Source organism: Megachile rotundata, chromosome 1 (assembly GCF_050947335.1).
Source record: "Megachile rotundata isolate GNS110a chromosome 1, iyMegRotu1, whole genome shotgun sequence".
Lineage (NCBI taxonomy): Eukaryota > Metazoa > Arthropoda > Insecta > Hymenoptera > Megachilidae > Megachile > Megachile rotundata.
The window spans coordinates 4,021,391-4,043,384 of record NC_134983.1 but is presented as its reverse complement, the minus strand read 5'-3'; the positions used below and the strand labels follow the sequence as shown (position 1 = coordinate 4,043,384).

Sequence of the window (21,994 nt, the reverse complement as noted above, 5' to 3'; positions counted from 1 at the left end):
ACTTTATTTTATTTTCCTGGATGTAGAGTAATTCAATAAAACTTACTCATCGATAAATTTTTTTCTTTAATTTTTAGTTTAAGTTACTATGAGTTACCTGACGGCGTTTCATTGGACTAGTTATAAATTCATTTAACAAATTAATTTTCTCATTGATGCCAATTTTATTTGGCTCTACTACTATAAGGATATTATTTAAAATGAACAAAAATGTTTCGATTATTTGAAGCCTCAAAGTAATAACTCTTATCAACTTGCAAATGTTCTGGAAGGACATTTCAGATGGTTTCCTTACGAGTTTTTTACGTTAAAAATATAGTCATAAAGTGCGAGGTATTAGATTAAAGTGATACGTAGACGATGGTGGACCGGAAACGCTTCTCACCCCCGCATTCTGCGATATGGGAGGACGAACGAGCGCGTAGGTCTTCGTCGCGTGTATCCGTTCCATGGCTGTTATCAACATTCGATGTCTCTTATCGCTCCACGAAATGTACCGGCAAATCAACAATGGGTCGAATATGAATTGAAAAAGATTACCCTGATTTTCGATCGATCTTCTTGCGAATCATTCTGTTCGCATTCTGTGTGAACGCGTTTCTTTCTAAAAGTTTCTTGTATCAGATAGCTGTAGAATATACCTGTTGCGGTCACAATCATTTGACTTTTGTAAATGTATCATTCTGTAGTTCTATTTTCTTCTGATGTTATATTCGACCTGCTCTACATTTTTATTGAAGTTTTAAATTTTTAATTTTAAATTTAATGAAAATTTTTCAATTTTTGTATTTTACTATTTTGAACTTTGAAAATTTCGGACTGTAGAATTTCAGAACAATAAACTTTCCAAATTTTGGAAACAAAACAATAAACTATGTTACAAAATAGTTGCTATAAGAAATTACAGAAATTCAGAACTATAGGAATTTTCCAAATTGCTAAATTTAGAAGTTCAGAATTTAACAATTTAAAAATATGGAAATTAGAAGTAAAAAAATTTCAAACTGCCAAACTTCTAAATTTTAAGAACTCAAATTTTTTAATTTAAATGATCAGAATATGACACTGCGAAAATGTAGAAATTCAGCAGTATAAAAGTTTCAAATTGAGAATTTTTGAGTTTTTAAACTTGGAATCATAAAATTATTTGGAATTCATAAGTTCAGAATTTGACAATTTAAAAAAGTAGAAATTTTAGAAATATAAAAACTTAAAACTTTCAAATTTCCAAATAAACTTTTAAATTTTAAAATGTAGTTCAGAATTTAGACATTTATTGTGAGTTATTGCTCATTGATTGTTAGTTACTGCACATTTCAATATAAATCAATTTCCAAGCACAACTTTGAATATTTACAAATAATTATTAATAAAATTTCATTTGGTTTAACGTCCCCTTTACTGATCACCATATCTTACAGTTATATAAATGAAAATGAATGTTTTTTTATGATTCATCTGTTAATTAATCGTTTCCTGTTAAGAATCTATACAGATCTTTTATATAAAATTAATGATATGAATATCTGTAATTACATCTATTTATTATCAATCAACAATCAAATGAGAAGGAAAGTACTTTTAACATAAACAGTTTAAGATTTTGTCCAATGTTTTACCTTATTTTTAATAAAATTCAATAAATAGTTGGTAATTATTACATACAGTTATCAGAATATGATAGAGAGTTTTCAATACATCTGAAAAACTTCTAATTCCACATAATTACATTTTCTCTCTTATCTTTAAGAAAACGGTGAAATATCACTCATATTTTAACAAGATAATACCACTATTCACCGCAGTGCAAAGATAACACATGGGTTAAGGATTACAATCACAAGATCGAAGGGTAGAAATATCCAAGTATATAGGAAATTCTGAAGTAGTGAATTTGTATAAAAAATAAAAGTATTCAGTACTTCAGGAATTAAAAAACATTTGTTGAAATGTTAGAAGAAATTGATAAAAATTTAGTAATAAAATTATAATTGCATTCAAACCCGAATTTTGTAATCACCTAACTATAATAGAAAAAATACTGATCTTTAAAAAGGATCTTATTAGTTCAAAAAATCCATAATTAATAATTAATATTAGTAGTTTAAAAAAAAATAAATGATCTTATGAACTACAACCACTTATGAACTTATTAGTAAAAAAACGATGTAATTTACTTATAATTTAATTAGTAATATATATGAAGTAATATTTCTGTACAACATACCAACATAATTTTCTATAAAAATTACAATAATTCTTTGCGTATATAAAATTGCAAAATTTCTTCTCACGGTATTATAATCGGGATTCTGAAAAGGAAAAGACAGTAGTATTATTCGTAACAGTCACTTATGATTTCGACCAGCATTTAGATACTGTGCTTCACGAAATTACTATACTCATTACTTTGATGTTCTTACCCCATAGTTTCGCAAGGCATCTCGATCTTCATAACCAGGCTTATTGCTTTAATCAGACGAACGATTTCAATCGTCGTTCAGTAGAATTTATCTTTCCTCATGTATTTTCGCAAAATTAGGTCGTCCCATTAAAAGCATGTGTAGAACAGACACGAAAGAGGGAGAAGAATGGAAAAAGGGAGGATGACATACCACGCGTACTGTGATAACGCACTTCCCATTGACAGATCATTCTGTGCATCCAGGCAACCGGATGTCGAGTGATCTCATATCCAGATACGCTCTTCCTACCCTTCCTTCCTTAACGTCTGACAGCATTTCAGCGAACAATTTATCTATAAACCTAAAAACAAACAAAAAAACAGGAGCAATCAGTTTCGATAACGAAGTTAATTGACTATCGGGTAGCACGTTCGTTAAAGTGCAACCGGATGATCGACCCTGATAATTGAAAATCCTCGACGTATTTTGTCGATGAAATTGTGCGACATTTTAATGAGGGCCGTCAATCAAAATGACGTCGACAACGAACGAATATTTTTCCCTTCTCTGTAACCTTTGTAACGGTAATGTACGTAATATCAGTATTTCGATATGCATCGAATAATAATTCCAGCGAATTGAGTGTTAATATTTCCAGTGAAATGTATCAATTATTAACCACCTTTGTGCCAATTATTCAAGGGTTGTGTAAAATCATTTTGAAAAATATTTCAGATTTATATATCCTTTTCAGAAAATTTCGTTTAAAACTGCAATAACGTGATATTCTAGAGCGGATATAAATAGCAGTGTACATAGTTCGCTGAATTAAATAAAATTAGTCTAAATTAAATTTTTGATGAAAATGTATACAATAAGATTATAATCCAAATTGTCAAATATCGGAATCTTTAAGTTTACAAATTTTTTAATTTAAGGGGTTAGAGTTTGGTTATCTGAAAATTTAGAAATTCAGAAATATAAAAATCCAAGTATCAAGTTTTTGAATTTTTCAACTTGCAAATTTTCGAATTCAGAAAATCAGAATTTAGTAATTTGAAAATACCAAACTTCCAAAATACAGAAATTTTATATATTAAATTTGCAAATATCCATGAAATTAAAAATAATTTTTCTACCAAATTTCTTGGTAACATTATTCATGTGGAAATCTGATATTCATTTTTCAAGGAAGCTACTTCCGAACCATATCAAGCACTTACTTTTATTCTAAATTCGATGTACCCATTTAAGGGCTGGATTTATGACTCGTCATCGTAAATCCAGCTCTTTCCTTGAATTCACACCAAGCCACCCAATCAATGCAAGCCTTTAAAAGGAAGTGTGTCAATTTGTATCGAGTCTGACCATATTTGGTAGACATCGGTATCCTCTACCTCTCAGCTGGTGGTATTCGTAGCTCGTAAATTCACGTTTCCCAAGGGTAAAGAAACTTCCTGACTCTTATTTTCTTCTTGTTCAAAACTTTTCTGACTTACGACTAATATTATAGTATTGTTCTCGCTTTAGTCGGACCTGTTAATTCGTATAAAATACTTACACCTTCCGACAAAAGCTGACATATTAGCTAAGACTTAGCAAAAAGCTAAAACAAATAATTTATACATATTTCGCTTCAAATCAGAGGAATTATTTAAGGATAACTGTACTTGACATACCGATTGGCAGCTGATGGTAAAACAGAAAATAAGATGATCCTACGTGCAAGAATAAATAAAAAATATAGAATTAAATTTTCGTACATAAGGTTTGATTTTCAAGAAAATTGAATTCGAATATTCCTCCAAATATTTGTAAGAAAGTTTATTCAAGGCAAGAAATACATATTCTCCTGTATATTCCTAACTTTCTTTATTATTTCTAAGATTGTTCTTTTATTAAGATATTTGTTAGGAGATATAATTAAAATGTTTCATAAGATCAATTATTAAATACCTATATAAATATATGCAGATTTTTCTAAAATATGAATGAATTTCTTAAGAGCAAGTTATTTATAATAATTCCCAAGAATCGACAAGGAACATATTAACAATAAAGTAACAAGGAAACATAAATCTTAATTTGTATAATGAAAAAATGGTCGATAAATGAGACATCAGATCTAATATAATTTTCATTAACTCGTACAACGACGAGCCAGATTTGTGATGCACTCACAGTTCAAGTATAATAAATCTTCCTCACATTTTTAGAGCGCTTCAATTGTAAGTTCAAGTCCAATTATAATTTACGCAGTCAAGGACCGTCTACATCAAGGACCGTATATAAAATAGGTCTAATATTTAAACTTTCTGTACTTGATTCAACATTGTAGCAATGAGTAATTAGTTCTGTCTAACGCAGCAAATAAATCATGCGTCACAGTTAATAACCTGTGAGTAAATACTCCACTTAGGAAACTGAATTACTTAGAAATTTCAAGGAACCGGCATTGGATGATCAATAGCTTATTGAAAATTTTTGTATATTATTAAAAAGTGGCTATGTTTAAAACGAAACTATTATTTGACTGATAAGTACATTTTTGAAGAAAATGAAAGTGACGATAATTATAGATAAAACTTAATATATTTTCATCTTTAAGCAATCTGTAATGAAATAATAGTTGAAAGGTTCATTTCAACTATTAGGTTGACCGGAAAGTTCTTTTCGCGTTTGTCGCTCGAGGCTTTACATTGTTGTGCTTAAGTAAACAAACATCCAGATCACTCCAAAATCAATTGTTTGGTCCAGTGTCATTCTCTGGCACTACAAGAGGAGTGTTTTAAGCATCAGTAGAAATTGAATCCCGTATTTTTCGCGTTGTGAAAGATGGAAGATCAAAAGATGCATTTGCGTCATGTCATGTTTTACTGTTTTAAAAGAGACATTACGCCTGGAAATACCGCAAAGGAGATTTGTGATGTTTATGGGGATCATTCTATAACTGTTCAAAATGTCCGTAATTGGTTTAGGAGGTTTAAAGCCGGAAATTTCAATCTTAAAGATGAAGTTCGCAGCGGTCGTCCATCCACCACTGATACCGACCTTATCAAGGCCTACCTCGATGAAAAACCAAGGGAAACAATTAACAACGAGAAATATTGCATGCAACTCGAAAAACTTAGGGAAGCTATATTCACAAATCGTCCAGAATTGGTGAATAGACGTGGTGTCGCGTTCCACCATAACAACGCGAGGTCACACATTTCTTTACCTGTGCGAAAGAAACTTTTAGACTTCGATTGGGATGTTCTACCACATCCCCCATACTCTCCAGAAATTGCGTAATCGGATTATTATTTGTTACTTTCCCTAAAAAATTTTCTTCGCAATAAAAAATTCACATCAATTAATGAAATAAAAATCGGTCTTGAAGAATATTTTAACAGTAAACCAAGAGAATTTTGGAAAAGTGGCATTATGAGGCTTCCAGAAAGATGGCAGAAGGGTGGTAGAACAGAACGGATTATATATTACTTAAGAATAATACACTGAACGCAAAATATTTCAAATTTAACACCTATTAAAAAAACGAAAAGAACTTTCCGGACAACCTAATATTTTCAACTAACATTTGGACGACCGGTATTTTCTGAGACAGAAAAACTTCCGATCCGTTCGGAAGTGGATAGGTATTGGATAGATGTTTATTTTGAAAGTGGTGCAAGTCCACCTTAGGTTCAAATTATTTTTAACTGAATATCATTACGGTACAACTGAACTCCAATAATTGTTAGTAATACTGAAAATACTGTGAAAAATTACGAATTGTATAATATAGGTGACATAACCGTAATATGAGCGAGGATCTGTATGTCCGTCTCTATGCGTCATTGTTGATTTCTATTATCAGCTTGCAAGTTCTAATTTAATTTCTAACAAATACCTAACGAAGTCAACACGATTCTTGTTTTAGTATCAGTACACAAAACCCATTAGCAATTTCACTATTATTTGAGGGCTACTTATGAATTGTGAATTTTTTATAAAAACAAAATATGGCTTAGAATGGTTCCAACAGATATTGTAACTGTAAGGCATCTGAAAATGAAACTAATGGATAATAATAAAAAAATAAAAATACTTTTCCGAATAATAACGTCACTCTAGTAAAACCCTTTAGAATTGATAATAAATGAAGAATCTTAGAGTCAGAACATGAATACGAAAACAATTCGAACCAGAGTAGTTAAAAAAAATGGAGAAAAAGATCAAAACATGAACACAACTGAACAACTGAAAAGTTATTCGTTTAATTAACGATTAGAATAATTCATTATTTTTGGAAATGAGGCAAATCCATTTGAGTATAATAAAAACTTTTATTTTTTTAGCTACTACTTTAAATACTAATTGAATAATAAACATACATTATCTAACATCGCAGAATACAAAAAATTTGTCTTTCAGTGCTTATTCTTAACCCCTACTTTGACGAGTCTCACTCGTGACGCACTTACAGCTAAAATGTGGCAAACCTTACTCAAATTTTGAATACTCTTCAACTTGAAATTTAGGTCCAGCTATAAGTTACATTATGAAGGATCCCTGAATATAAAATAGTTACAACATTTTAATTTTCTTTGTTCGTTTTAATGTTATAGCCTTGAATAGTTAGTCTTGACTGACGCATCTGTTAAATAAATGGTAAGGGAAGGGGTTAAAATGCAATCCCTTAAATATTCCGCAATAACAAGAAATTGACTTGCCCCACTTTCAAAATAAACAGTTCATCTGTTAGCCGAATCACCTATGAAAGAACCGAGCATTGTTAAAGCATTTATTCTGAAATTGTCTTTTATTCCTTTCGTATTACATTTTTATAATCCAACCAACAATAGATTTGTTAGCCAGGTACTAATTAATCATTCTCAAAAAGTGATTCAACAATGATAATGTTCGCCTGTCATGTTATCGGTCCGAATATAAATTTCGTAACATCGTGTCCACGACGATAACAGCGACTTTCACACGACAAACAAATTCCCGCAAATGTTAATCGCGTTGATGGCTGTCAAACTTGCTCGTATCTGACCTGAATACGTTGCTTTCGACCATCATTCGATATTAATCGCTCTTGAACAGACGATCCGCGTCTCGTTCCTTGTAACGTCTCGGAGGACAGCTTGGTTGCGAGCAATTAAGATAAATAATTAAGATAAATCAGCGCGTCGGCATAAATAATTCCACGAATCGACCGGTCGCTTTTTAATTTTTCACTTTAACGATTGTAAATAAGACTGGATCAGCGTTTCGCTGAACACGCGGCATTTAATGGTGCATAGTTCATCAATTCCGGATGTCGGATATAATTAGAGGGTGAAATACGGGATCATTAAGCTCGCAATGATAAATTCCGTTCACGATTACTCGTACTGTGCGCTTTATGAACGGAACGTATATTTTCGCGAAATGTACCCTTTTATTTCTGACCATTTGAATACTTAATTTTATTGAGCCGTGCATTTGCCAAAGAGATAAACGCCGTATATGACCGCTGAGATATTTGGCCTTCGCTAGCGATGCAGATTGGGGACAAACTTATAATTTAGTTCTGTGGTAGGAAGTTGGTACTTCGATATTTGGAATTTTTTGTACGTGGAAGCTGAAAAACTTGAAAGTGTAAAAATCTGCAATTTTAGCAATTGGGGAAAGTGTAGAAATGTAGAAATGCAGAAATTTAAAAATGTAGAAGGGTACAAACTAAGAAATTTGAAAATGTAAAAAAAAAATTTTTAAATGCAGGAAATTAGAAATTTGAGGATCGAGTCTTAAAGAATTTGAAAATTTAGATTTTGGAAGACGTAGAATTTTGAAAACTTATAAATATGAAAATTTATAAGTTAAGCCTCCATTTGATATTTATATTTAAGCCGCCTCAAATCGAAGGTAAATAGTAAAACGCTTCTCCACCTAAACTCGTTTCTAACAAAACGAAGCTTTCATTGCATTAAAGTGTTCAATTAAATAAAGCTTCATCATGGAAAATTATTCTATTTGTATTACAAGTGTTGTGAAATTCCTAGTAAATCGTCTTCTTCAATTAAGCAAGCATACTAATTACTAAACACAAATGCGAATATTTTAGAATAAAATATTATTTAATAGTTTAAATATTTTCATTTACAATTCGAATACTATATTTTTGAATTTGGAGTGTTATGCTTAAAAGATTTAATAATTGCATCACTACTTTTGTAACACCTAGAGGAGTAGTCTAGTGAAATATAAAATGATTAGCAAAGGTATAAAATAGAAGAAAAAGATGGAAAAAAATATCAAAAGATAAGTTAAAATATGATGTTGCTAGAGCAAATAACACGCAATTATGTTACGATGTTGTAGCATAATGTTCTCAATCTTCCCTGGAAATTGTGTAACAGGTTAGCTGATAAAGCTGCCTTTTTTTAAAGGTCTTTTAAAACTAAGACTTTACATGCGTAATCATACGCAAGATAAGTGCGTTGATCATGACGGAAGAAGATCAACGAGGCTAAAGAATTTTCCATTACAACATAAAAATTTAGTCTTGATTTAGCAAATTACATATACAGTAGCTCTCGAAAAGCTACTGTAGCCTTAAAATTGTATGCATTTTTAAAAACAGAATATACAAATTGCAGTTTTTCTAAACCAGGGAAATTAATTTCCTTGATAACATTCATTCGTTGCTTTTACAAATTTTGTTATCTACTCCTATGATTAATGAAACCTTAAAACTCTTGGTAGATTATGGTACATTGTGCGTATGCAAAAAATTTCAAGAAAATCAATACCCACGAACAATGACCAATTAAAATTGACGAAGACCTCATTTCCTCTCTTGGAAGCATTACTAGACGCACTACGTATGGAATTTTTCTATTAAAATTATTGATAAAAAAAAGCATGAATAAGCGTAAAGAAATATTTTTAAATTAAATATAATTAACAACGTACATAATTTAAAATTGCCGAAGATTTTAATATAGTACAATGTTGTAAATATTTTTGATAATTTTCGTAGAAATTTTTATTCAAAATGTTAACAAACGTTTATTGAATTATTTCATAAAATAGATACTATATCGTTAAATGGTCTGATGTGTGAGAAGAATAAGTTTAACACCTACAAACCTCTTTTTTTAGTTTTTAATACACTTTGTAATACCACGATTTTCAAGCTTTTCCGTAACATCTGATATTCGCCATAACCTCACATATATTCTAAGCCCCAAAAGTGAGACATGTGTCATGCATTATTACCCAAAGAATTATGTATTTTATTTGTATTCAATTATTTACCATAAAACAACGGAATTCAAAAAAAATCTTTAAATTTTACTTTATTTTTAATCGTTATAGTTTATTTTAATAGATTGGTTAGATGAACATATAATACTAAAATGGAACATTCATTTTGATATCATTAAGTACATCATGAAGAATCCATGTCTTTTACTTAAAAAAATTCTTTTATGAGAAGGACTGTTTAAAAACATATTCATTTGAGAAATATGACATTTACTAATATTACTATTGGATTGCGATTTTTAATTAATATATGATTTTGTAAGGTGATTTGAAGCCTATGTAATTGAAACACATAACCTAGTTATGCTCTTAAGGAAAAAATTATGATTACTGTCAATTTTAACTATAATTACACTAGATTACAATTTTATAGGTTACAATAAGTCTACATGTATAAACAATTTTCGAATTTATAATTGAAGTAAAATTTAAATTCATATTATGTAATACTGAAATTACAATCCATAAATTATAGCAAAATTCAAAACCAAAATAACAAGTATAATAGGCTTTAAGAATTTTACCAAATTCAACTAGTACGATAAACGTATCTAAAAAAAAAGTTAAATATTTTTCAACGATGGTCGTAACGAGTTTCTCATTACTCCATAATATCGCTATAAAATATCGGATATGCATGAATTCAAAAGAAGTCCGTTAATAAAATAAGCGTAATTTACTTGGAAAGATTTGGGGAGAGTACGAAAAGAAATATTACACCCTGTATTCATTTTTGAATAATTTGTTGTATCAACTTAATTTACCCGATTTAACGGCTTGCGTGCAAAAATTTGAAAGTGCATGCGACAACAGGTAAGAATGGAACATAATAAATTGCATACAAGCAAATAAAATATCGATTTATAGCGAGAATTAAATGCATCTTCTCGCTGTCCCCGTTTCATCCCAACATTCGTAAACCATAATTCAAAGGCGCACGTCAGAAATAAATTTCTTTTATACGATTACACACGTGCATTTATATCGCTCTTAATAAATCAGGTCGCCAAATTTCTTTTCATAGCATTTTATTTTTGTCTTTCTTTTCCTTAACGAGTACTGTATCTTTCACTTTACTATTCATCAGTGCTTTGTAATGGAGATCGGTCATAAAATGTGATTACGATAATGAATATGATTTGTTTTATATCGTTTCATGTAAATTAAACGTACCAGTGTATAATGCACACATTATGAAGTTAAAAATAAAGCAGAAGAATAAATAAACAAATGATTAAATATAATTCCTTATGTCAATATAAGTCAACACAGATTTCAAGAAATCTTAACAAATTTTGTAATTTAAAATAAAAAACTTGTGAATCGGTCATATAAGTTGGTAGACTTAATATTAATATTAAAATAAATTACACAGAAATTTTTTTAAAAAATAACGTGTCAGAAGTTTATACTTATAAAAATTTGTTACCAGTTCTTCATATAGATTTTCTATTAATCTTTTGTCGGATGATTAAAATTGAACTAAAATAAAGACTAATATGAACGTTTTATTTTGTCGATTTAATGCGTAAACAAATGGTAGTAATAAGTAAATAAACGAATTTTTTCAGTAGTAACAAGTAATGAACAATTTTAAATTTATAGTTTAACTGAAATTGGCTTTCATGAAATTTTTTGTATATAAAAAATTGTAATTAAAATAACTAAAAATAACTTTATTTTTATTTCACTTTTATTTCTGCTTTGCATTTTGTATCAATTTTGAGTTACTAGTCAAAGTAAATTAAATTACTGCAACAAAATTTATTATTTCCACGTACCAACATTACCGTCAAATTAAATTGAAATGTTATCTCCTGTTTCACAGGTAATTCAACTTATTGTATAATAAATTCTGTGATTTGATAACTATGACATATATTTTTAATTTTACTAAATTAAGAAAGATAAATCAATTTCTTGAACAAAGCTAAAAGAAATGAGGGCAGTATGTGACCTCTCATAATTTCACCTTAACAATAATAATTTGTCTACGATTACTGTAATAATATCTTGACCATTGTCGATGTTATAACAACATTAATTTTTATCAATTGTAAAGACATTCAGAACGATACACATTGAAATTGTAATAATTAATAATAAATGCAAATAGAAAATTACTTCAATTTTGTATTACAATTAATTATTGCAAATATTGGTTTGAGAAAGAGAATTATTTCAAATGGAGTCTACTTTCAATAAAAATATTCAGAATATCCAAAGACTTTATATCTTTTACTAGATTATTACAAATATGAAAGGGAAACATCTATGCTTAACTAAAGCAAACTAAAGCAAATTCTTCTTAAAATTTAACTATCGTTTAAAATAAAGCAGCTCATATGTTTAAGTATTAATTTAATTTATAACCAATAGAGTTGTGTCCGCTTCGTGAAATATGACGAGTTATTAGGAACATAACATCATCACACGTAACATTACCATAATTTTGAAGTTAGTGATAAGCGCACAAGCTTCGTGTCGCTCAAACACTCATCAGGTTCGCATCAGGATTAAAACTACCTCGAACATTTCCTAGGAAAGGCAGCGGAGCGCAAGCGGATGCAAACAAACCTCGTTTGAGACTGGCGTAAATGTTGCGTGAAAAACCACGAAAAATCATTACGTCTTTCGTCGTGAGCTGTCTGTTTGTCCCCTTTTTATCCCGCTCTCACTGTTCGTTTATACGTTTTAATTTTACTGCTAACCCGACACAAAATTAAACGCGAGCAGTTTTAAATTCGCGGAAGTTAAATCACCGTTTTCACGATATCGCTAGTTTCTTCGCGCGATCTCCGCTTCTCGAAGCCGAAGACGATGCATGAATGCGCGGTTAATTAACAGAGACCACGAGCGTGCATCTTAATTACGCGGGTAATTCGAGTTTCGCGGCTAGTGAAATTGCAAGCATGCAAATTACTTCGCGCTTGCCAGCCGTACGTTCAGCCACTTTTTCACAGGATATTCTTTTTTAAACGCGAATAATATGCGCACACTGGTTTCTCGTGTACACTTTACGTAGAATAATTGCCTTAATTACTACGAATCGTCATCTTTTTCTTGGACGTTCTTTATTGAATTATTTTAGCAAGTCTGAAATATAAATATAAATTAGAAATGTTATTATTGGTATTGTTATTGGTATATGTCGGTAATATCGGAATTTTATTACTCATTTGATATGTCGATAATGATTGAAATATCGTTAATTTTTGAAATAAAATATTATCATATATCTAAGTACTACTTATTAAATTTTTTAATTTTGTATATTGCAAGTCCCGAAATTCTTAAACTTTTACAGCTTCAGATTTCTTAATTTTCAAGTTTCCAAAATTCAAAATTTTTTAATTCCCAAATTCTCAAATTTTCAAATTCTCAAATTCTTAAATTCTCAAATTCTCAAATTCTCAAATTCTCAAATTCTCAAATTCTCAAATTCTTAAATTCTTAAATCCTTAAATTTCTAAATCCCCAGGTCAATAAATTACCAAATATCCAAATCGCAGTATTTACATAATTTCAAATTTCCAACTTTTCAAGCTCTCAATTTTTCATGTCCTCTACCCTATTTAATATACTACCTAACGAGTAAATAGGTTTCATTCATATCTGTTACGTAATTGTATGATTGAATGAAATAGAAATTACTTCATTAAGAAATAGAAATTATTTTATACTTTTTAGTGCATTTCGATGTCGGCGTATTTGTTTTCTTAAAATTATTTTATTTCACGCTTTTTAGTGGAATGGGGAGAATTGTATAGGATACTGTGAGACAGTTCTTCCGGGCTTTTTTTTTTGTCTGCGTAAATGCCATGAACATAATTAAGTAAAAGTTGTCCAGAACCACGCCCCTAACAACATATTCGAAGGACATTAAAATCGTTCGAAGTTGATTTCAAAAGTTAATAACAATTTTTCGCTAATATCTCGAAAGCTAAAGCTTTCCGTCAATTATGCATAAGGAAAAGGTTGTCCACAATCATGCCCCTGACAACATATTAAAAGGACATTAAAATCGTTCGAAGTTGATTTCAAAAGTTAATAACAATTTTTCGCTAATATCTCGAAAACTAAAGCTTTCCGTCAATTATGCATAAGGAAAAGGTTGTCCACAATCATGCCCCTGACAATATATTAAAAGGACATTAAAATCGTCCAAAATTGATTTCAAAACTTTTCAACAATTTTTCGCTAATATCTCGAAAACTAAAGCTTTCCGCGAAATTTGTATATGAACAAAATTTTTCAGAATCATGCCCGTGATAAGATATTAAAAGCGCACTAAAATCGAGAAAAGTTTATTTCAAAAGTTGCCGGTTGTCTTGCAATAACAATACTTTGCAATTAAAAAATGAAAAATTTTTTGATAATGGTACCAATGGGGAGTCAGAACCTACCCGATGCAAAAGGTTTCGTTTCGATCGGTCCACCCAGCTAGGCGTAATCGGTGAACATACATAGATAAAAATAAAAATATACTGATCGAATTGAGCAATCTTCTCCTTTTTCGAAGTGGATTAAAAATTAATTTCTATCGTCCATAATAATATCCTATGACATTTTTGTATTTTGCTAAGCATAAATAAATTACAAGTTTTACAATTACTGAAATTTTTTTTTTTTTATTTAAGCTTAAGTTGAACTCTCATAAGAGAATTATAAAGCTGTACATGAGGCTTACATTTAGTTGTACAAAGGGTTAGACAGACTTACAGGCTTACTATAGAGTATAAGTAATTTTATGTTAACTGACATTTTACACTTTTATGTTGTCGATCATAATTTTAAAATTCTCACCGATTCTCTCAGTGCCCTTCTCTGTCTTCAAAGTTCAAAGATAGATATAAAAGTAAATCCTTACATTCTGGAAATTAGAAAAAAATACTTTAAATTTAAACAAAATACCTCTAACGACAGCTCTATAGAGTTTATTTGGATCCCCTCACACACAGACATTAAGGGCAATGACGAAGTTGACCATTTAGCAAAACTGGCTACCACAGAACAAAATGAAAACCGAATATACATCCCTTTTACCGACTTCCGAGAATTCTTCAAAAGAAAATGCAACACTAATACAAGGGAATTCATTCAGCAACAAGGACAAAAAAAAGGAAAAGAATTCTTTCGGTACTATTTTGAAGACAGTGTTAAGCCATGGTTTTCAAACAAAAATCTCCTACGCGAAATTATAGTTATGATTAATCGTTGCAGATCAGAACACTATAACCTTGCTGCATCCCTGGCGCATGTTCACATTGTAGAAGATGCTAAATGCAACTGCGGCTTTGAGACACAAGACCTGAACCATATACTTTGGCAATGTCCCTTATTAGATTTCCAAAGAATCGATCTGATGGGAAAATTAAGTAAACTCGGTCTATTTCCACCGCTTAATGTTAAATCCTTGCTCCATAAACCGAACATCGAAGCGTGTCTCGCAATTTACAGCTTTTTGAAAAAAAAAAATTACAAAAATTATCAAGAATATTTCTTGGCTTTTATAATTACCACTTTTTGCTGGACCTCTTCAAAATATTACAAATTTGAAATACCTACTATACCATTATTCTTCTAATCAATTCTTCTAGTAAAAACTATTCGTTTAACCAGTTAAGTGTGTTTGACGATTATACCCGTCATGGAGATGTAGCAGAATTTTGTGTCATGATGACTATATCCGTCATGCGTAAAATTTTACTACAATTTGATATTTAAGTTGTAAGTTTGGCGAAAACTAAATTACATTCGTAAATTGTAATATGTTTAAAATGTTTAGAGGTCATCACGAAATGAAATAAATAAATAAAAAGTGTAAATGATTTGAGATGGATTCATAAATTCTTGAGAGCTAACTCGTCATCGCTTGATTATCGCGACACATACTGGTGCTTTGCAAAAAGATCGCCATACTTACCTGGTTAATGTTAGTTTCTTATTAGTATTACTCGAGAAAATTGAAAAATACTTGCACTTCTCTTGTCATAAATTAATTTAGTAAAAAATATTTGTTAACTGTTATTTTCTTATTAGTACTACACGCGAGAATTGAAAAATGCATAATTTCACTTTTAACAAACTATTTTAGTAAAAAGCCTTTGTTTATTATTATTTTCTTGCTAGTATTACACGACAGAATTAAAAAATGCACAATTTCTTCTGTAATCAATTATTCGAATAAAAATTCTCGTTTATTGTTATTTTCTTGTGTCAATTTCTCGATACAATTTAAAAATACATAATTTTCAAATTAAAAGAATCGTGCAGCGATAAGTTAAACATCACAATCGCAAAAGCGTCACCACAGTAGTCAAAGTGTGTTAAATAGCACAATTGTAACAATTGCTAACAGTACACTTTATCTTATGCACGATGAACCGAATCGCGTTTACTCATACATTTTTTACAAACTCCTTGGAATCAGGAAGCGTTTGAATGCTGCTTACTGTTGCAGCGTCGATTAGATGACCTTCCATTGAATCAAGGGTGCGATGCAATCGTTTCTCGCAATTGCGACGAAAGATATTTAAATAAACCTGGTAGGCGTTGAACATGTCATCAGGAAACTTATTTTTATAGAAGAATTAGCCGAGATAATGAAACTGTTAACGTCATTTTAATAGAAGGAGGATGTACATATGCGGTTGATGACTGTTTAGATCGATAAGGATATTTTAGGATTTCTAAGAACCTTCTTGTAGCAGTCTGTGTTCAAACGCAAATTAATTTTTGTTAATTGGATCTTTTTATTTACTTTACTCCTCATTTAATGGATAAAATAGTGATTGTAATTGTTTATTTCATTGTCATTTTCATTTACATTAAGTCCTTGTAATTCATTGTTTATTAATCATAAATCATAACGAAATAAAAACAAGTTATAATGAATCAGAAAATGAATTTAGAGGTAGCAGCAATGCTGGATAATATTTGAGTAGTCAAACAAATAATTCAAGTACAAAGAAGATAATTAATAATGTTAAATAATCTTTTATATACAAATTTTTAAATAATACCAAATTACTTAAACATAAACTACATTTAAACGAAATAAAAATCAATTTAAAATGAAAATTATTCAGTATAAAATAGCTTTGTTTTATTTGAAATTTTCATTTTCAAGTCCTTAAATATATTAACATTAACAGAAATTATTCATCTTCCTTGATATTTCATTTTATTTTAAATTTATTCTCAAGAATTATTTAACAATATCCAACTCTTATTAATCTATATAACAAATTTTGCAGATCATCACACACATATGACACGTTAAAACTTCATACGCCTTATTTCCTATAAGCTTATTAATTTTTTATCTTCTTGACACATTTATTTTTTCAAATATGCATGGTTAATAAAAATCTATCCTGTAGTCCTCTATACATGTATAAACACACGTTATAGTTACACCTCTTTAATAGAAAAGAACACTAAAAAACATAATTGGTAATTCTATTTATTAAAAATCAATATTTGAAATCCTTAAAGATAATTCACGTCATTTTCCAACTTACTAATTTAAAGATGCACAAACAGTTGCTGCAAACAATTACTAATCTAATGTATGCTTTTTTTCAGGGTGACCAAGGTATACAAGGTTTCCCCGGACCTCCAGGACTGTCGGTTCGTACAGATCTCCATTCCATTAAAAGTTCGTTCCTTGAGTTTCAATTTTTACGTTCAGGGCTCTTTTGATTTCCCGAGTCATCAAGTCGAAAGCCATTTAAATCTCTACAAATGGAAAATCTAAATATTCCGACTGATTTCAAGAAAAGTTTCGTCAATTTCGTTTTATAAATTTCCTTTAAATATTCAAAAGTTACAATTAACTCTTTATATAGACAAAATACGAAAGAAAATATTTTTTAAGCGAAAATCACTTAAGAAATAATAAATAATGAAATTACGTTAAAGAATAGTAATAGTAACATTCCTTTTCATTTAATATTTTTAAAATATTGTACATACGTTTCTTTACTTTTAGAATGTTCTCTTAATATCGCTTAAAACAAAGTACAAACTTTTACATTTTGAAAGTGCTGGTTTTTCAGAGGAACAAAAATAAAGTCGAGCACAGTTTCTACTTTTTTTTTTGTAGTCTACGTATAACTCTGTTGTTGTCGAGAAAAATCGTCTTCGCAAATGGGTCAAGTGTACTTTGCTTACTTGATGACAAGTAGCGATGGGTTTAAGTTGTTGAAACGTTAGACCATTCTTCACATAAGACTCGTTGAAAAACCAATTGCTTAAAATGTCACATAAAACATTTTTTTATTAACAAGATTTTCTTCTGAAATTGCAAAACGTCATGTCTACTATTTAAAAAATCACGCTGTTCGAATACTGACTATACAATGTTACAAATTTTATAAATACAAATTCATTAATTACAAATTTTCGTATTTTGTCACACACATGAATATGTAATAAATTATAATTAACCAAATTATTGAAATTATCACTTGTTCAAGGTAGAAATCTTACATGTATCTTTTCAGAATGATTTGAAACAAATTACTTTATACTACTAATTTATTGTTTTGTTTTTAACAGTTTTTTTAATACAAAATATTGATTCCTTTATTGCCTTATTAGTATTATTTATAACTTTCTTTCCGTAATTTTACAAAAGTAAAAAACAACGCCCATGAACAGAAATGACAAACGTTAATTCTTGAATTCAGTTCCCCGTTTTGAATCCTAAATCTGAATAGAAAATTAATATATCATAAGAATTATACCCATTGCAAACCAATCGCTCGAATAACTAAAAAGAAAGAAATATTTGGTTACACTGTGATCATTGCATGTACCGTAAAAAATCACCGCGAAGCGAAGCAATTCCTCATCAACGGGGACCTGTTTCTTCGTGTCGAGATCCGACAAATAAAAAACAAGCTGCAAGTGTCAAAGAAACCGGGAGTAATTAAATTCTTGGCCGCAGGGTAACACTGGTGCACCCGGTGTAATGGGACCAGACGGTTTGGATGGATGCAACGGAACCGATGGACGTGCCGGTGCACCGGGAATGCCCGGCATTTATGGTGAGCGTGGTCCACCAGGACCAATGGGAGACTATGGCCCCACTGGTGAACCAGGTGAAGGTGGTGTCAACTCTGTAGGCGTAAAGGGTATTCGTGGAAATCCAGGCGTCAATGGACCTGAGGTAACGAAGCTTATCTTTAATTCCACGTTTTTTTAATCAGCTGCCTAACGAGGGTCCCCTTCAAACGTCAGACGTTGATTTTTTTATTACTGAAGCGTGATATTGCCCATTAAGATGTTACAGTACATCTTCCTCCCTGTCTTTTTTTCGGTTTGTGAGAAGTACAGCAAGAAGTAAAGCTTCATTCGACAAGTTTATTCGATTAATACATCATAGGTTATTTTCATAATCGAAGTATATAGAATTAAATTCTAGAATTCTAGATGTCCAAATTTCTTGAATCAAAATCCAAATTTTCGGCAGCTATTTAAACATATAATGGGCAAATTCAAAGTTTTAAAATTTTATAAGCGTCCTGATTTGAACGTTTCAAAAAATACGAAATTTAAAGAGTTTTAGGATTTACAAAGTACTAAAAATTTGGCATAGTCATTTCTTTGCATTGCTATTATAAGCTAAAATTAAGTATTCTATAATTTTCTACTAAAAGTTCAAACAGAATTTATATACTCACAAACAGAAAATACCCTAAATTCAGCATTTTTGCAAATACAACAACCATTTCGTTTCTTGAATTCCTGAATTGAACACAAACAACGTTAAACGACACCGGTTGGAGGTCCTTGAACAATATTGTCCAGTAGGATGCAAACTTAATAATGTAGTGCATCCATCTGCTGAATTCGAAGCACGTGCAAATCAGTTCCCGTGATTAGGTAGCGTCCTGTCGACATGGGACGTTCGATCGTTGGAATTTAAATGCATTCGCTAGTCTGTTTCACGGAAAACGCATTCACGTCGGTATAGAGTTACAAAGACGCAGGAAGAAAATTGTTATTTCTTCGTTGAAGGATTTCCGTCGTGGATACCTAAATCTTTTCGACTGTAATGTAAGCGTCCGTGAGAACGAGAGCCGAAGACGAACTAGCTAGAGGAAATAGTTGGACACAAGGTTATAGAACTACAAGTTCGTCGGTGGTAGTAGTTTCGGGACGTGACCAGAATGTGGGGAGACTAGTGGGGATACTGCAGAAATTTCTTCGACCGATTGGATAATGTCGACAGCGTTGAGTTTCTGAAAAGTTGGAATCGGATATTGAGATCGTTCGTTGTAACTGATGTTCGCATTGATCATTTTGGTGCTTTATAGTTTTTGCTATAACGGAAGATTTAGAGGACTTTTTGAAATATGTTGAGAGATGGATTCGTGAATACTTGGAAGGTAAATTTAGTGGAAGAACGAGGTCTTGAATTTCGAGCGCTGAAGAATTTATGTAATCTTGCAAAATTTTCAATATAGTATATTTATTCTATTAATAACGTCGATATTAAAATTAATTAATATTATTCTGTCTTCAGCAACGTTTCGATAATAATTTGAATATTAATAATATTGTATAATAATGTAATTAGAATATTCATAATAATTTATTAAAATATTAAAATCGAAACAATATATTTATTTATTTAATTATAGTTTTGAAAATTTTTTGTTATTGAAAAATTAAAATCATTTCAAATTGATGTATGTATTAATCATCTTTGTAGTTTATATTATATTTATTATAATAGAGTACCATAGAGAAATTTCAAATTTTGTTAAGAAATTGCTTATTGAATTTTTAGAATATACTTATCGAAATTTTTAATAACGTAATAATATAAAGCAAATTTCTTTGTGTCGTATTTATTTAATATTAAATGCACCTTTTGGCTCTTCATCATCAACGAACACAGCTATTTCTTCAAAACATTTAGTTGACATATGACCTGTCCATATAAATTACCTTCCTATTTTACTGCAGAAAATTCATTTTTTCTTTCGTTAACAGTTGTTCATTGATTTGTTAAAAACGGTGCAAAGTAAAAATACTCCACTGAAATTCATATTCATATCGATCATCTTAATTCCATTAAGATGCTCGATATTAAACTGGAAAGGGAATATTAGAATAGATGTACAGCGCCAGAATTTATCATTTATGAATACTTCTTCGTGGTACTTGCAACAAAACTAAAGAATCTTGAAATATATTGATATCTCCAACGAAATTGAGATTTGGACCACGTCCAAAGTACTAAACTGGAAGACTTTAAATTACAAACCAGTCTTTCTTCTCAATCTAATCGTTGCGGTCCATAAAATCTCTTAGCGGTCAACAAAAACCGTAATTTCCTTTATCTCTACATAAATGCAAAGAGTTTATCAAAATTCCATATCAGAATCCGTGGAAAGAAGAAAAAAGTCTGCATCAATTCTTTTCTTAAAATGCAATTATATAACTGCAAATGAAAAAAGTTATTCGCTAATAAAAATATCTGTTTAAATATCAAAAACATTACTAATTTTATTAGTTACTGAACAAATACAAAAATTAAATTGATACAAAATAAATTGCAGATTTTGTTGTTTCTAAGTCATTGTTGCCTACATATTTTTTAAATGTCCAAAGAATTATTCATTTTTACACAAAACATTTTTTTATAAAACGCATTTTTTATCCATTTCTTTAGAATTTCTAGTCCATGTTATTTAATTAATTTTTATTATTTCTAAAGTAACGTCGACTTTTCCCAATTTTTAGTAGAAATCTTCAATTTCGATTCTCCGAATATACCAGATATTTGTAAACTAAACAAGTCTGAATAAGACTTTCTGAAAAAAGCAGAAATATTGTATCTCGTAAATTTTCCCATTTAAATGCATACAGAAGACTCAGTTTTGATTGTTGCTGTAACAAAATCTGTGGATCTCTTCAGTTTTTGTCGGTGGACTTTTTAGATCAAGAAACTTGTAAATAACAAAATATCAGAAAAGCTAGTGACTGAAAATCACAATCTCAAATTCCTAAATTTTTAAATATTTAATTTTGAAAACATCAAATTTTCAGATTTTCTGAGGTTCAAGTTCTTAATCATATTTCTGTAGTTTCATATGAATAAATCTTTGCAGTATCCGAATTTCCAAATTTCCAAATTTCCACATTCCTAAATACTAAATTCCTAAATTTTTAAAAACTAAAGTCATGATCCCTAAATTTCCAAATTTTCAAATTTCTGAAATTTTGAATTCCTATATTTCCAGATCAATAAATCTTTGCATTTTTCAAAT

At 30.1% G+C, this 21,994-nt stretch overlaps 1 protein-coding gene across 2 annotated transcripts in view; it reads left to right on the top strand.

Moving 5' to 3' along the window:
• The window catches only part of LOC100875749 (uncharacterized), a 138,363-nt gene that overhangs the window by 91,743 nt on the left and 24,626 nt on the right, over positions 1-21,994 (top strand). The window contains exons 3-4 of one of the 2 annotated variants that reach the window (XM_003704518.3): positions 17,295-17,339; positions 18,661-18,882. In XM_003704518.3, the coding sequence (XP_003704566.1) occupies positions 17,295-17,339; positions 18,661-18,882 (267 nt within the window). Of the gene's footprint in view, positions 1-17,294; positions 17,368-18,660; positions 18,883-21,994 lie in introns of both variants that reach the window. The other variant, XM_076535906.1, reaches the window with a different exon arrangement.